Source organism: Stenella coeruleoalba, assembly GCF_951394435.1.
Source record: "Stenella coeruleoalba genome assembly, chromosome: 19".
NCBI classification, from domain to species: Eukaryota; Metazoa; Chordata; class Mammalia; order Artiodactyla; family Delphinidae; genus Stenella; species Stenella coeruleoalba.
Window position 1 is genome coordinate 49,151,173 of NC_137165.1, and position 16,159 is coordinate 49,167,331.

Genomic DNA, 16,159 nt, shown 5'->3' on the forward strand with positions numbered 1-16,159 from the left:
CCGGGTATTTATTGCTGTACATAGTGTATGTTTGTGATATATAAGGTTTTCTTTATTTTGTATATGATCAATAAACACCTTTTAAAGAGACTGGCAGGTGCTTCCTTGGGGCGACGCAAGGGCGGGGCGGAAGGGCGGGGCGGGCCTCGCGCGCATGTGTCGGCGCGCGGCCTGCCGGGAGGCGGAAGCGGAAGCGCAAGTCTCCCCGGGAGAGATGGCCGCCGGGGGTCTGAGCCGGTTGGAGCGCAAGGCGGCGGAGCGGGTCCGGAGGCTGCGGGAGGAGCAGCAGAGGGAGCGCCTCCGCCAGGTACGGCGTTGCCCGCCCCGCGCCGCGCCCCCAGTCCGCGCCGCCCTCACCGCCTGCCCCGCGCCCGCAGGTGTCGCGCATCCTGAGGAAGGCGGTGGCCGAGCGCAGCGCGGAGGAGGGCCGGCTCCTGGCCGAGAGCGAAGACCTGGTGACCGAGCTGCAGGGCCGGAGCAGGCGGCGCGAGGGCCTGAAGCGGCGGCAGGAGGAGGCGAGTCCGGGGTGCGGGCGGGCCGGGCGGGGGCGCGGGCGAGCCGGGGCCGGCTTACGACCGGCTTCGGCGTCTCGGCAGGTGTGCGACGACCCGGAGGAGCTGCGGAGGAAAGTCCGGGAGCTGGCTAGCGCCGTCCGAAACGCCAAGCACCTGGTCGTCTACACGGGCGCGGGGATCAGCACGGTAAGGAGACGAGGCAGGGACGGCCGCGCCCCGGGTCGGCTCCCAGGTTGTGCGAAACACGGACCGCCGGGGGCGGGCGTGGGGCGCCCCCTTCTGGGTGTCGGACCCCAGCACCGAGCATCGTCTTCTGTTAAGCAACAGTACCGATTCGCAAAAGCTCGACTTAAAAGCACCTCTTGAGGGTCTTTCTTTTCTTAGAGAAACTCAGAACGACTCTATTTGGAACTTCGCAAAATAGAAAAACATTCTTAAATGCTTGAATTTTGTATTGTACCTAGTTAGAGACAGGAAAGGAAGAGGGATAAAAACGGGATGTAATAGTTTCGTGCTTGTCCTGAGATTATATATTGGCAGAGCTAAACCCCAAACTGTCTTCTGATTCCCCATTCGTTGTGTCCCCTGAATGTTGAAGTAAGGTAAGTGGAATGCAAGGCAGTATGCATTAGAGTGCACCAGGTAAGGAAGAGAAATGCTTTGGCTTTTGATAAGTTTTATCAGGAAGCTACCTGGGTGGTAGAATGTGACTAGCTTTGACAGTGTGGATAGCACGTTGTTAAATTGCTGGGTGCAAGTTGAGTGTGACCTACATGTAGGTCCAGCAGAGGTGAATAGCAAGGATATCTGTGGAGAGGTCCGTAGGTGACGATAATAAACCATATAAACGAATGACTGTAACGTGAAGCTGGCTGTGCTAGGCTGCTAGAGTAGAAATCCAGATACGCCTTCTGTGGTCTCTGAGAGCTGGGAAACCCATCTGGTTGTTTTTTTATGAGAGGTGGCATTGAGTCTGGGCCTTGAAGGGTGGGTAGGATTTTACAGATACTTAGGAAGTAAGACACTCCATACAGGGATGACTGAAGAAGCCCAGTAGCGAGAATGCGTGAGGTATGTTAACTGCTTTAACTTATCAACACCTGGAGCCCTGGCACATGTGACCTCTTGTCATTATGTAAAAGCAGTAATGCCATCTTTTAAAGAACTGTAAGCAGCTGCTAAAGCCACTTGCTGTTCATTAATTTGCTCTGTTACTGTTTGAGGTTCCCTTTTTCCATGTGGGTCAGACCCACTGGTCAGGTGGGCATTTTTCTGAGCTTTAGCAACAGGGAAGAGACAGGGCTCCCTACAAGGGAGGTCACTCACACCTCAGGAAGCACAGGGCACCTTGATCCTGGCACACTATCTGTTTTCTTCTCTCGGGGTGGCTCTGTTTCACTGGATTGGGAACTTGGGAAACGCAGTAATGTTTATCTCATTGAAGAGGTTGGTCTGTGTGGAGGTAGGCCAGGAAACACTTACAGCATCAGGATGTGAGAACGTGGAGGGAGGCGTGCAGTGAGCCTAACCAGTCCTCCCTCTCAGTATGAGGACAGACGTGGCCACAGAGCCCAGGCTGTACTACATGCTAGAGAGTCTCCCAGGGCGGGCAGGGCTCCTTGGAGCCTAGAAGGATGAGCTGGACCAGGTTTGGGTGCAGGGGTCCTGGCAGAGGGAAGGAGCCACAGCGGGTGCACTCCATCTGGGAAGACAGGTTAGACTAGGAAATGCTCAGCCTGAGGAACGAATTGAGGCCAGTCTGTGGGCCAGCACTTCTCAAAGTGCTGGGAGAAATTATTGGGAATTCTGCCAGTGCCTACAGTGATGTCTTTTCACTGGGCTTATCTCCTTTCTGAACCTGCAGGCAGCTTCTATCCCAGATTACCGGGGTCCTAATGGAGTGTGGACGCTGCTTCAGAAAGGAAGAAGCATTAGGTAAGCAGCCTAGCACAGCCTTCCCACCTAGTTAAGCAGAGACCTGACCTTGAAGCTCTCCTCACCTTCATTTCCCTTCTACCTGGCAGTGCTGCTGACCTGAGTGAGGCCGAGCCAACCCTCACCCACATGAGCATCACCTGCTTACACGAGCAGAAGCTGGTAAGAGCCCAGGGTGGCTGGTGTACGGCCATCCTTCGGTATCCCCCTTGGATACCAAAAGCTGAGGGTGCTCAAGTCCCTTGTATAAAATGGCGTAGTGTTTGTATATAAGCTGCACACCTCCCCCCATACTTTATTATTTACTTACTTATTTATTTTTAAAATAAATTTATTTTATTTTTGGCTGCGTTGGGTCTTCGTTGCTGCGAGCGGGCTTTTCTCTAGTTGCGACAACCAGGGGCTACTCTTCGTCGCGGTGCGCGGGCTTCTCACTGCGGTGGCTTCTCTTGTTGCGGAGTTCAGGCTCAGAAGTTGTGGCGCACAGGCTTAGTGGCTCCACGGCATGTGGGATCTTCCCGGACCAGGGCTCGAACCCACGTCCCCTGCATTGGCAGGTGGATTCTTAACCACTCGCCACCAGGGAAGTCCTCCCCACCCCCATACTTTAAATCATCTCTGAATTACTTGTAATACCTAATAAAATGTCAGTACCACTTAAAAAGATATAAATGCAATGTAAATGCTACACAGGTACTTGCCAGCGTGTGGCAAATTCAAGTTTTGCCTTTTGGAACTTTCTGGATTTTTTTTTTCCCGGAATATTTTTGATATTTGGTTGGTTGAATCTGCGGATGTAGAACCGTCAGATGCGGAGGGCTGATTGTACTCACTGGGTCCACGGCGAGGACCGGGAGGGCCACTTTGGTGCCCAGGTGACAACTGCATCCTACTTCCATCAGCCAGTGGACCCTGTGATGAGTGCCCACCAAGCAGTTTAGATTCCTGGTTTGAGCCTACCTCTACTCCTCCTGTGTTTCCTCTCCAAGAGTAGAGAGCAGCCTCTCTGCTGAATCATCACATAGAGGGTCCACACAGGCCCAGAGCTCGTGAGGGTAGCCCCTTCCCCTTGTGTTTCTCTTGCATTTTTCCCACAGACCTCAGGAGCCACCTAGATACAGGGGAGGCTAGTAGGAAACCTCTGGAGATCCTCTGCTAAGCACCTGCAACCGAGTGGGGAAGGGGTCGAGCCTCCTGGGCCTTCAAGGACCTGAAGCATGATGACCCAAGAGAGCATCAGTTTGGGCCCCAAGCTCCTTTCCAGCCAAGAGGGGGCGGTGCAAACATTTGCCATCCTAGGGGCTCCTAGGGCTTCTGAGTCTTTGGGGGTGGGCCCAGGGCCCTCCCCACCGGAGCTTCCTGAGTCCTACTGGGACCAGCCTGTTGCCCTGGGTTTGCCTTCAATGCTTTGTGCAGGGTCGGAGTTGCCGCTGGCTTGGGGGCTCTGGGGCGGGCAGGGCTCGGTATGGTTTCACTCCTGAGTGCTGCTTCCCCCCTTCCTCCTGCTGACTGCCACTGTCGCCCTTCCAGGTGCAGCACGTGGTGTCTCAGAACTGTGACGGGCTCCACCTGCGGAGCGGGCTGCCTCGCACAGCCATGTCGGAGCTCCACGGGAACATGTATATCGAAGTGAGCGGTCCCTCTGGGACTCGGGGGACTGGGCAGGCCAGTGGCTCCTGCTCACAGGGCCCTACTCTCCTCAGGTCTGCACAGCCTGCACTCCCAACAGGGAGTATGTGCGGGTGTTTGATGTGACGGAGCGCACCGCCCTGCACCGACACCAGACCGGCCGCACCTGCCACAAGTGCGGGGCCCAGCTCCGGGACACCATCGTGCACTTTGGGGAGAGGGGGACATTGGGACAGCCTCTGAACTGGGAGGCGGCCACCCAGGCTGCCAGCAGAGCAGACACAATCCTGTGCTTAGGCTCCAGCTTAAAGGTATGCGAATGGCACTGTGGATGGGAACGGGTGAGCCTTCCCGCAGCTGGCCAGCTCAGCCTTAGACCCCAGCTTCCTGTAGCCTCCTTCCCTGGTGTGTGTGTGTGTGTGTGTGTGTGTGTGGTCTGTCTGTCCATCCGTCCATTCCCGCAGGTTCTAAAGAAGTATCCACACCTCTGGTGCATGACCAAGCCCCCCAGCCGGCGGCCCAAGCTCTACATTGTGAACTTGCAGGTAACTCAGGTGCTCAGAGGTGCCTCCCTACACCTGGGCCTTAGGAGAGCCAGCAGTCCCTGGGACATTTATGTCCCACACTAATGCACCACGAGGTCTGGCTGAGTAGGGGCCAAGGCCAGCAGGCCATTGGGAAGGAGTGAGGTGCTGTCCTCACTTACCTTTTCCTGTCCCCAGTGGACCCCGAAGGATGACTGGGCTGCCCTGAAGCTGCACGGAAGGTGTGATGACGTCATGCGGCTCCTCATGGATGAGCTGGGCCTGGAGATCCCCCGCTACAGCAGGTGAGGGGGCACAGACACATCCCCCACTTCCCTGCCTCTGTGTGGATGGGTTGTATCTGTTGTCTTTTGTGAGCTGAGTGTAGAGAAAGCTCTGAGCTGCGGCAGATGGCATCTGAGGCGTGACTGCAGTGTGGTGGCCTCTGCAGGGACCAGCCCCAGCATTGGCTGAGGTGTCCTGGCTGGCGTGATTCCTGTGGGGAGAGGGAATCTGCCAGGGCACACCTGGATGTCCCCCTTCACCTCAGGCAGCCTGGACGGGAAGGTGCCTTGAAGGGATGTGCTCTCAGCAACTCTGCTCGTCAGGATCTGGGTGCACTGGCTTGGGGAGCTGGAATACTTTGGGGAAGCTTAAACAGATTGTGCCTGAATACAGAATTTGTGATAATTGAGATGTGGTGTGTGTATTGAGTGAAAAGTTTACACTTTCTTTCTCTGTGAATTTTCAGGGTCTTATAGGGGAAATCAATAACTTCTTTTAATCAAAGGGTTGGAGAATTAAGGATCCCTTCACCTTCTGGGCCTGGCAATTCTTGTATGTTATGTTTGTGGTGTTCTGTAATGTGGGCCTGTTGTGTACTGTACTTTTTTTTTTTTCCACATTAACTTAGCTCATTTTCTTTATCAGTGCTTATCTGTATATTAAGTTTATGATATGTGGTTCTACATCTCAGTCAGACACATGATCTCTTCACGATGTAGTGTTTAGGCCGCGCCTCCCTAGTCAGCTTCCCTCCCATCAAGTCCTGCAGTCTGGGAAGGGGAAGAGGGTCTGGTCTACCTGTCCCTGGCCGTACAAGTGAAAGGTGGGGCCCAGAGTTGGCTAGTGACTCACCCCTCCTGGGGCTACTGCCGCCCTACCCCATGTGTGCACAGCCCCCTCAATCACCGACGAGGACTGAGTTCTGCAGAGGCTGGGCTAGTCTGGGTGCTAGCCTTTGAGTTACTTGCGGAGCTTACCCCTCTCGCAGATGTTGTGGAGCTACCACTGAGCAAAGCCCAGCCATGGTTAAGACGTGGGAGGGACGCAGGGTGACCTCAGTCAGCTTTCCCGTCCTGGGGCGGGTTGTGATTGTGAGGGGCTCCCAGGCACGCCTGACCCAGCTTTCCCTTTGCGTAGGTGGCAGGACCCCATCTTCTCGCTGGCCACTCCCCTGCGTGCGGGTGAAGAAGGCAGCCACAGTCGCAAGTCGCTGTGCAGAAGTCGAGAAGAACCTGGGCCTGGGGACCGGGGTGCACCACTTAGCTCAGCCCCTGTCCTGGGCGGCTGGTTTGGCAGGGGCTGCACCAAGCGCACAAAAAGGAAGAAAGTAACATAACCTGTTGCATGACCGAGAACAATGATGGCACTTTGCAAATGACCAGGACTCTTCTTCTTCAGGGGCAAGTGGCACTGTTAAGGCCAGGACTGCCCCTGGAATTCTCTGGGGGTGACATTTTCACCCTGACATGTTTAGCCATTTGTCATTGTGGAAAGCTCCCTTGCACTGCTGTGGTTGCCCCCCTGCATGGGCCTAATGATGGAAGACACCTCGCCCAAGCAGCCTCTTCTAAAGAGGTGGCAGCCACACCCTCTGTGAAAACAGGACTCGTGTTATTTCACACTTGGCCACAAAGAGGAAGCACACGGCTGCCTTACCTCATTCACTAGGCTAGTCTCAGGGGCCTCAACTCTATTTCTACCACTTCTTACTAAAAATGTTAAGTTTATAGAAGCCTTTTTCTGTATTGGGTATGCTGCAAAGGAGTGGTTTTTGAGCCTTGGCTCTCCAGGCCTTTTTATTGTTATTAAACATCTCTGCACTGTCTTCCTCGTGTCACCGAGTGACTGCCTTTCTGAAGCGGTGGGTGGGAGCGGGCGCCTGGCGAGACTCCTGGAGGGGCGGATGCGCCCCACGTGGTCCTGCCCCAACCGCCGCTCCAGGTGGGAGCTGCGGGCTGGTGGGCGCAGGCTATTGGCCGGGAGCGGAGGGGCGGGGCTCGCCATTGGCCTCGCCAGGGAGGTGAGGGGGCGGGGCTCCGCGCGCGGGGCGGGGCGGCGCTCGGCATTGGCTGTGAGAGGCGGGTGAGGCCCGCGTGACGGCGCATGCGTGCGCGAGCTGCGGGGCCTGGGAGTGGGGAGCCGGCCGTGCCGCGCTGCCGGTTCGAGGCCATGATCCGGAACGGGCACGGGGAGGCAGGCGGCGCCGAGCGTCCGGGCCCAGGGGGCAGGCGTGCCGTGCGGGTGTGGTGCGACGGCTGGTGAGCGCGGTAGGGGGCGGGGGGCACGGGCGGGGCCGCGGTGACAGCTGTGGTCGCCTTCGCCGGGGTCGGGCGGCCGGCTAGTGCGGGGCGGGCGGCGCCTCGGCCGCGTAGGACGCCTGGAACCCGGGTCACCGCGTCGCCGCGGGCAGCGCGGCTGAGGGTTGCTGGAGTCTTTCTGCGGATCTCTACATGAGCGCCTTCCCCGGACGCTCCTTCTTTCACGTTTGCCTTTAAGCCGGAGACCCAGCCAGGCTGTCCCACCTGCCTAACTCGTGCACGATAGTGGCCAAAGTTGCGTGTCTAACCTTGATGACTTTAATCATTTCAGTGCCCTAGGAGCTCTTTTTCTCCAAAGGAGCCGTGCACCCAAAATGTCTTCCCAGAGTTCTCCTTGTCCGGCTCCCAGCTTGCCGGCACAAAACCAGGAAGGTTCTCCTAGGTATCTGGGCAAGCGTCAGCGCAGGCATTGCCCGATCTGTGTAAGACCCTAATGAAGCCCCCAGGCTCCTGGGTCCATCTGAGGAGGGCTACAGTGCCGAACTGTCCTCTTTTCTGGCAAGCCAGACAGCTGGAGTGGTGTTGAGATAGGTTTGAGGCCGTCAGCAGACAGGAGGAAAGTGAACCTCTAGTGATAAGTTGACGACTTGGATGCTTCCTTAGACCTTATTTGATGGAAGCAGAGAAAGAAAAACATCTGGCTAGCCCAGGGCTTCAGCGGCCAGCAAGTGGGGCTGCCATACTCCTGGGCCTGCACCTGAGTCACCTTGTGGAGGGGGCGTGGCTTCCTGTCCGTTGACTCTGACCTTGGCCCTGACCAGGCCTGGCCCCTGCCCCAGCAGGCCACAGCCACAGGCCACAGTGACTGGGATACAGCCCGGACCCAGGTCCACCCTGCATTCTGTGCCATGCACCCTCCTTCTGCCCAGCCTGTCCAGTGGGCACAAGGGCCTGCCAGGCTCCTGAATTTGGACTTCCCTCTTCCCTAAGCCCAGGACCAGAGCCCTGTGCCCCACAGGCTTGGCTGCTGGGGCCTGATGTGCTGGGGTGGGGCTAGCAGGTGGCGCTGAGTAGAATGGTTTTGTACACCTGGGTCACCTGGAGAAGCAGGGACAGCTCCACCTACTCAGAGGGCAATACAAGGCTGGGAAGAAGCAGAGTGAGAATGAGGGCCCACCTCAGGGCCCACAGAGAAGTGGATGTCCCCTCCGCCACACATGGCAACCCGAGTGGAGCTGCTGTGGTGCTGTGTGTGGCCTTCAGCTGAGAGTTCACTCTTAACCAGGCCTGGATTTGAGGATGAAAGCTCTAGTACCAGGTGATAGGGAGGTGGTTGTTGGCCCCAGAGAGCAAAGCTTCACTGAGTTTCCAGAGGCCTTGGGGAGCAGGCAGTATTTCTAAAGCCAGTGACTGCCCTTGTTCATTGGCTGGACTTTGTTTTGTGTTGGCCCCCAGGACTGTCTGGCTGTTTCACAGTAGTACAGAGCCCAGTCCACCCCTGAACTAACATTGCCTTCTATTACCTTTCAGAGGGACTGCCTGTGACAGTTTGTATTTGGGAAGGGGAGGGGCTGAGGGCAGAGTGCTGTCCCAGGTGTGGGGAGCAGGGGCTGTTCTGTGCACTCACCAGCCCTCAGGTCTGCCAGGCCTTGTCCCCGGGCACAGCCATGCTCGCTCAGTCTGATCTTGAGCCTAGGGGCCAGTAATGTGGAGAGCTGAGCACCCCGCCCCTCTGAAAGCCCAGGCCCAACCGGACCCTGGGAGCAGTTGCCCATGGTGGCTTCCCAGAGGGCTTCCTAAGGACACTGCAGAGGAGCAAGACTGCACCCCCAACACTGGGATGATGGCCCTGCCCTCTCCACAGCTATGACATGGTACATTATGGCCACTCCAACCAGCTGCGCCAGGCACGGGCCATGGGTGACCACCTCATCGTGGGTGTACACACTGACGGTAAGCCGGGCTGCCAGGCCCACCCTCCTCCCCCACGCCTGTGACAGACGCCACAGGTCCCCTTGGGTAGGGCCAGGCCCAGCCGTCCTCCCCAGAAGTGCAGCTCCACAGGCTCGCCCCAACCCCGGCCCAGGCCAAGCCATCCAGAGCTTTCCCGTCTTGCATCCTGTCGTGAGCTTGGGGGGCAGGGGTGGTCCAGTGGATCAGTCCAGGTATGCCGCCCACTTCCTACCCCCTTCCTGGTTCCCAGGGCCTTAGAGGACAGAGCACCCAGCCATCAAAAGGGAACCCCGGACCAAACCTGGAACTCTGGTTGGCTGGGGGTGAGGGGCGTGCAGTTACCCAGCAAGTGCATCCGCAGCACCTGTACCGGCTCACAGAGGACAGAGCAGGGCTGCTCCTTGTGGTCCTGCCTTGTGAGCTGAGGGCCCGATGAGAGACAGCCTCCCACCGTGAGCCCTCATGTGGCCGCAGACCCTGCTCGATTCTGGGAGGGGACTTCTGAGGAGGAGCCAGTGAGCCTGTGGCCAGCCTTCCAGTGGTCACCCACCTTGTTCTTTGCCCTCCTCTCTCTCCCTAGAGGAGATCGCCAAGCACAAGGGGCCCCCGGTGTTCACTCAGGAGGAAAGATACAAGATGGTGCAGGCCATCAAGTGGGTGGACGAGGTGGTGCCAGCAGCCCCCTATGTCACCACGCTGGAGACGCTGGACAAGTACAGCTGCGACTTCTGCGTCCACGGCAGTGAGTCGGCAGGGCAGAGCCCCCGGGGCAGGGGAATTGGGCAGCTCCAGACCTGACCATCAGAGGGGCATCTGGAGGTGCCGGCCTCTTCACACTTTGGGGAGCCCAGAGCTTTTGAGGGTCTGAGGAAGCTCTGGGTCCTTCCCCAGAAAGGAGCGCATGCACACCAGGGCAGGCCTGGAGCCGGGGTATGGGCCTGGAGGTCTTCATGGCTTTGGGTTAAGATCCTTGTTCTCGTGTGCGTGTCACCCCTTAGATGATATCACGCTGACTGTAGATGGCCGGGATACCTACGAGGAAGTGAAGCAGGCTGGGAGGTACAGGTAAGCTCTACTTGCTGAGTGCCCTGCTTTTCGAGGAGCGGGGCTCCCAGGTCCCATCGAGCTCCTTCTGCCTGTGAGGGCAGCGTCCGGGCCGCAGCCTGTTTCTCGTGGCCTGGACTGGAGCTGGGGGTGCCATACATCTGCATCGCCCAGTACGGTAGCCACTGGCCCCGGGCAGCTGCTAAGCAGGGGAAACGTGGGGTATGACTGGGGAGCTGGCTTTTGTTTGAGTCACTTTAATTGAAAAGGCCAGTGTGGCCAGCAGCTCGAATGGGGCAGTGAAGCCTGGGGTTCCCTTGGCAGGGAGTGTGTGATGAGGCACGACCTGGGCGTCAGTGGACAAAACAGGACCAGAGCCACCCTGTATGGCCTGCTCACCCCGACACTGCGAACTTGGGGCTTAGTGACAGCGTTCTGTCCAGTCATTTCCTTTGGTTGATAAAATCTCAGTGGTCCCTCCACTCTCCTGGTCTTGGTTTTTTGTTGTGGCTGAGAGTGGCGAGGAGACGCCCGGGTCTGTGCACAGCATGGCTGGGGGCTGGACCACGGTAGACTCAGCCACAAGCAGAGTTGCCCTTAGGTGGGGCAACTTAGGTGCCCATAGGAGGTGCAGCCTTGCAGGTGTGTCCCAGGATGAGAGCCCCACCCCCAACTCTTTTCCCAGAGAATGCAAGCGCACCCAGGGGGTGTCCACCACAGACCTCGTTGGCCGCATGCTGCTTGTGACCAAGGCCCATCACAGCAGCCAGGTGAGTCTTGGGGCCAGAGCGGAATCCCCGAGGTCCCAGAGCTGGGAGGGAGGGATCGCCTACCCCACCCTTGCCCCTCAGTGGGCACTAGGACAGCAAGCTTCGGTGTCCTGGGGTTGGTTGCGTCTGGAGGGCAAGGCCCCTCAACCCCCTGCCCTTCCGTGCAGGAGATGTCCTCCGAGTACCGGGAGTACGCAGACAGCTTTGGCAAGGTGAGTGTCACCTGTGCTGTCTGGGCCGCTGCCCAACCCCCAGGCCACCCCTGGGGAAAGGCTGGCCTGGAGCCTTGCCCTCTACCCTGCTCCCTGCTTTCTGGACACTGACCGGGTACTGACCGCCGGTCTTGCTGGCTGGCCGGTCCCAGCAGCCACTGCATGGAGGAAAAGTGAGGACTGCCCGCATACGAGGGGTCTCTAACCAGGTGACCTGGTCCTCTCTCCCTCTGTAGCTCTCTCACCCGACACCCTCCAGGGAGACACTTTCCTCAGGAGGCTCCTCCCAGGTGACCAGACGGTGGCCTCAGGGTGCCAGGTCCCCACGAGGGCCATGTCCACTGGCCTCTTCCTAGCGGGTTCGTTGCCAGGCCAAGGTGGTGTTGGCTGCAGCGCCTGCTTGGCCATGGGACAGAACCCCAGTCCCACCGGCCATAGCGGCCCTGCCCAGCCTGCTTGTGGTGTGAACCAGGCACCTGCCAGCCAGCCCTCGGCATCCCTGCCTGAGATGTCTGCCTGGAAACAACAGCAGAGCGACAAGCGAGTGGCAGGCTGTGGCTAGGGGTTTGGAGTCCCGGCCTATAGCCCCCATGCCTGCCCCCGCCATCTCACACCAGTGCCGCCCAGAGCAGACTGACAGGCGGATGCGGGCAGGCCCAAGGATGGGCACAGGCAAGGGACGTGCCTGCGAGGCCTCTGTCGCTGACCAGGTTGTTCTCGGCTTACAGTGTCCTGGGGGGCGGAACCCTTGGACGGGGGTGTCCCAGTTTTTACAGACATCCCGGAAGATCATCCAGTTTGCTTCGGGGAAGGAGCCCCAGCCGGGGGAGACGGTCATCTACGTGGCTGGTGCTTTTGACCTGTTCCGTATCCTCTGGGACTGGGTCGGGAGTTGTCCCTGCCCCAGGCCTTTTCTGTGCATTTCCACATCTGCCCCAGCGGGCTGTGGGGGCTAGAGGGGCCTCCCTGACTCTCGAAGGCCCAGGATTGCGGTGGGGTGCAGGGGCGCCACTGTCAGCATGGAGAGGCACGAGCAGGTGGGTGGGAAGGTACCTGTCTGAGCCCCTGCTTCTGTGGGCGGCCGCTCCTCGTTGGTTCCTCAGTCCTTAACCTGGGCGCAGACATCGGGCACGTGGACTTCCTGGAGAAGGTACATGGCCTGGCGGAGAGGCCCTACATCATCGCCGGCTTGCACTTTGACCAGGTCTCACCCCGGGCAGCCGGTAGCGTGGGGGCTCTGGAGGGGCTCCTAGGGTTGGGGTTGGGCACAGGCGAGGTAGAGGTGGCAAGCTTGGGCCTCTTCCCAGGGAGAAGCCCAGGAGAGCCTCCCATCGAGGGCTTCCCCACACTGGCAGACGCCCCACGAGGGATTGTTGGGAGGGAGCACGGCCTCACTCCCACCCCAGCCCACCCCTGAGGTCACCAGCTGACCCAACCTTGTTCTGGCTCTAGGAGGTCAACCACTACAAGGGGAAGAACTACCCCATCATGAACCTGCATGAGCGGACCCTGAGCGTGCTGGCCTGCAGGGTGAGTGCAGGCGGGCAGGTGGCAGGCCCAGTGGCGCCTCCTTCCAAGGCTGGAGCTGCTTCTCCGCAGAACCCTCCCTGGGGTACAGGAGTCTGGGGCTTCACCATGGTGCCTCTCAGCCCCTACCCCGCAGCCTGGTGAGGCCCATCTAACCAGCTGTGCTCCCTTTCCACCCAGTATGTGTCCGAAGTGGTGATTGGGGCCCCGTACTCGGTCACAGCAGAGCTCCTGGATCACTTCAAGGTGAGGACGGGGCTCCTGGCGGGCGGCTTCCAGGGAGAGTCTTGACTGAGTGGCGCCAGGCCAGCTCTCTGAGCCCAGGCTGCTTCCCTGGAGAGGGCCTTCTGGGGGCAGGGGACCATGGGTGGAGATGCTGGGAGGGCGCCCTGACCCCCGCCTCCTCCCCAGGTGGACCTGGTGTGTCATGGGAAGACAGAAATCATGCCTGACAAGGATGGCTCCGACCCATATGAGGTGGGTCATGCTGGGCCCTCGACAGACATGTGATGGCCACTGTCTGATGCTTCCCAGCCACCTAACGCCCCCGCACCTCATCATGCCTGTCTGGGAAATGGGCGGGATGACAGCTGCCACGCTAATGGCCTCACGGCTTAAGGAGGCAGGTTGCTAACGGGTGGGAATAACTGCCCCCACCATAGTGGGGTGGGAACTCTCTGAACCAGGGCAGCAGGGCAGTCTTCTTGGGGTCCAAAGGAGGGCTCTCACCTCCTCCTCCTCCTGGCCTCCAGGAGCCCAAAAGAAGGGGTATTTTCTGTCAGATCGACAGTGGGAATGACCTCACCACGGATCTCATTGTCCAGCGCATCATCAAGAACAGGTGAGTCTCAGCCAGGCTGCTGGGGGCACGGGAAGCCGCTGAGGCTTGGGTATGGGTGCACCACTCACCCCCACCTGGCCCCCAGGCTGGAGTACGAGGCCCGGAACCAGAAGAAGGAGGCCAAGGAGCTGGCCTTCCTGGAGGCCATGAGACAGCAGGAGGCGCGGCCTGAGAGGGAGAGCGACTGTGACTTCTGACCAGAGGGGAGAGGTCGCCAAGGGCCCTCCGAGTGCTGGCCCTGTCCCAGCCCTGCCTCGAGAGCTTGGCTCGGTTTTTAACAAAGCTGCGGTGCCCTCCTTTCCAACCACCTGGCCGTGGAAGGGCTGGTGTGGAGGACACTGCCTTTCACCCTGCCCGTGAGGTGTCCGTCTTGCAGCAGGCCCTCCTGCCCTTCCTGCCGAGCTGCACAGTGAGGGGATCCAGCACAGTGGAGCAGCCCAACAGGCAGGGTGAGCAGGGGGCACCTTCAACAGAGGGGTGCCACCCTGCGTGCCCGGAAAGGCCCAGTTTCCATCCTTTCGGCTCCGCTGCTGCTCTCCATTCTGCCCCCAGGAAGCTCCTGCAGACCCTGGATGCCCCCCACCGCCCAGCTCGAGGCCGTGGCCTTCCTGCCCGCCCGGCCTCCGTGGGAGCCAGCATCAGGGAGCAGTGACCCAGGGCCCCGCCCCCTTTCCTCCTCAGAGTGCAGACCATGCCACCTCCCACATGAGCGGCCTCTGCCCTGCAGTGTGTCCCTGGCGCCCCGGGGCCTGTCGCCCGGACGCTGCACCCCCTGCTTCCCGGGCCAGCCTCCCCACAGACTGTTCTCGGTTTTGTACCTGACTAGCTGGTGTGCAACCGAATAAACCTGCTAGGAGGTGCTCTGCCTCAGGCTCTCAACCCTGCAGGGCAGGACCAGGAAACCCACCACCTTGGCCGTGCTCCCCGTTGCCCACCCAGCAAGGAGGGGGCCAGCAGGCAGCATGATGGCAGCAAGGAACCCCCCAGATCTGGGCCCCCAGACACCTCCAGCTGCCTCCCACGTGGCAGGCGACAAAAAAAGGGGAGGGAGGCAAGGACCAACAGAGTACCTTTGGCCCCAGGGTCTGTCATGGGGAAAATGAGAGGCTGACACCCCGCGGCCCACATAGAGCTACCTGATCCAGGAAGGAATTAGGGGCTGCTCCCTGGCCCAATCCACAGAATCTCAGGGTCTTCTGCACCCAAGTCAGGGCACACTTGGAGTAGTGCCGTGGCTGCAGGGTGCTGACCCCGGTCACCTCTTGATGGGGTTGGGGGGGAACAGTGGCAGTGGTTTATGGCTCTGTGGTGTTCAAGAGTGAGGACTGTGATGTTTTCTCAGTCCTCTGCCAGTTTCCTCCAGAATGGCCTCTGCCCTGCGCTGCTGAGCCAGATGGGGCTGGAGTACCCTGTGGCCCGGCCCCATGGGAGCCCCTGGCCAGCGGTCACTCCTTCTGGAAGGTGGGCCTGTCCTTTCTTTTGGTCCTTAAGGTCCAGCCTAGAACCCGTGCAGGAAGCTGCTGTGGGGGACTACGGTGCACGCACCTTGGCCGGGCAGCTGCTGCCTTGCTTCCTTTGTTCCCTCCTCGAGTAGGGGGAGCTCACTAAGCTGTGAGAGGCACAGGGCCCTCCCTGCACCCCCACCCCACCTGGGCCCCCAATTTCAGGAGCCCAGTGATGCCAGACTTTCCCACGCTCAGATCCCTGGGCGGCAGGGATCAGCCAGTCTCCTGTAGACTGATGTAAGTGTGGGACACAGGAGAGGCCGGAGGTTCCTCTTGAGACTGGAGTCAGCCCTAGGCCTGCTGAGAACCCCCTGCTGGGTGGCACCGCAAGGTGAGGACTGGGGAACAGTCCACAGCAGCAGTCAGGAAGCCCCAGGTGAGCCACGCACGGTTGGAGGAGACTCAGGGCCTGGGGGTCCAGGAGGTGGGCTCCTCCAGAGACTGGTCCACCAGGTGCAGCAGGATTGCGGGTCCCACCGCCAGCCTAAGTGGAGGGCCGGTAGGTCCAGCTGGCAAGGCCCCATGGGGGTGGGGGACACCACTGAGACAGGCTGCAGACCTCTGGGACCAGGGCTCAGGCCAAGGACTCAAGTCAACTTCATTGGGGGTGGGGAGGGCAAATCAACCTGCTAAGATGCCCACAAGTGAATTAGGGAATTAGCCTGAGTGTGAGGTGGGGGGAGGCTGGCACAAGGCAGCTGTGCTCAGGAGCTTTGGCCCTACACAGCCCCTCCCTCTTCAAGGTGGGGCAGCACCCATTGCTTTGGGGATATGTGCTTCCCTGTGGGTCTAGGGAGGGCTGAACAAAGAGTTCCCAGGCCTGGGAGGAGCCAGCTGCCTGACGTCAGATTCAGGACTCAGCTGCAGTGGCGCCCAGCTTTGTCATCCCCCTGGTGCAGCCCCTCCTGGTCCTGGAGCTGCACATCTGGCTGCTTTCCCACTCCTGCTGGGCCCAGCCTATTCATTCACTTGGCACAAGTATTGTCCTGTGCTGTGTACTTTGAGGAATTCTGGGGGGCTCCAAGAAGAGTGACCCCAGAGCTGCCCCTCTGGTAAGGGAGATCTTTGGTCTCAAGAAACCTAGGATTTGACGCAGGAGGGCCTCCCGGTGTGGAGTGTTCAGGGGAAGCTTTTGTAAGGCAGGACATTTGAGCTGGCCTA

The 16,159-nt window shown here is 59.5% G+C and overlaps 2 protein-coding genes across 5 annotated transcripts; both read left to right on the top strand.

The window, feature by feature from the left end:
* The first annotated feature begins 181 nt into the window (after nt 1-181).
* SIRT7 (sirtuin 7) lies at nt 182-6,707 on the top strand. The gene is made up of 10 exons (XM_079904051.1): nt 182-307; nt 378-515; nt 597-701; nt 2,380-2,450; nt 2,540-2,612; nt 3,981-4,079; nt 4,154-4,390; nt 4,544-4,624; nt 4,802-4,908; nt 6,026-6,707. Exons 1-10 carry the CDS (start codon nt 215-217, stop codon nt 6,222-6,224), a joined length of 1,203 nt encoding a protein of 400 aa, XP_079760177.1. The 5' UTR covers nt 182-214; the 3' UTR covers nt 6,225-6,707.
* A 312-nt stretch (nt 6,708-7,019) lies between these two features.
* Nucleotides 7,020-14,509, top strand: PCYT2 (phosphate cytidylyltransferase 2, ethanolamine). 4 transcript variants are annotated; one of them, XM_079904047.1, is made up of 14 exons: nt 7,020-7,146; nt 9,011-9,099; nt 9,680-9,841; nt 10,098-10,164; nt 10,829-10,913; nt 11,081-11,125; nt 11,362-11,415; nt 11,854-11,992; nt 12,247-12,329; nt 12,578-12,655; nt 12,833-12,898; nt 13,064-13,129; nt 13,405-13,493; nt 13,579-14,509. In XM_079904047.1, exons 1-14 carry the CDS (start codon nt 7,058-7,060, stop codon nt 13,688-13,690), a joined length of 1,224 nt encoding a protein of 407 aa, XP_079760173.1. In that variant the 5' UTR covers nt 7,020-7,057; the 3' UTR covers nt 13,691-14,509. The 4 variants fall into 4 exon arrangements, with proteins under 4 accessions (XP_079760173.1, XP_079760174.1, XP_079760175.1 ...); XM_079904048.1 differs by lacking the exon at nt 11,362-11,415; XM_079904049.1 differs by lacking the exon at nt 9,680-9,841.
* Nucleotides 14,510-16,159: the final 1,650 nt, after the last annotated feature.

What these genes read in the sequence shown, in the direction of transcription:
- SIRT7 (XM_079904051.1), top strand. Translation starts at nt 215, where the DNA reads ATGGCCGCCGGGGGTCTGAGCCGGTTGGAGCGCAAGGCGGCGGAGCGG. An exon ending in TGAAGCGGCGGCAGGAGGAG is followed by an intron (nt 516 to 596) that starts GCGAGTCCGGGG and finishes GCGTCTCGGCAG; the next exon opens with GTGTGCGACGACCCGGAGGA. An exon ending in GCTTAGGCTCCAGCTTAAAG is followed by an intron (nt 4,391 to 4,543) that starts GTATGCGAATGG and finishes CCATTCCCGCAG; the next exon opens with GTTCTAAAGAAGTATCCACA.
- PCYT2 (XM_079904047.1), top strand. Translation starts at nt 7,058, where the DNA reads ATGATCCGGAACGGGCACGGGGAGGCAGGCGGCGCCGAGCGTCCGGGC. An exon ending in ACGCAGACAGCTTTGGCAAG is followed by an intron (nt 11,126 to 11,361) that starts GTGAGTGTCACC and finishes CTCCCTCTGTAG; the next exon opens with CTCTCTCACCCGACACCCTC. An exon ending in ATGGCTCCGACCCATATGAG is followed by an intron (nt 13,130 to 13,404) that starts GTGGGTCATGCT and finishes CCTGGCCTCCAG; the next exon opens with GAGCCCAAAAGAAGGGGTAT.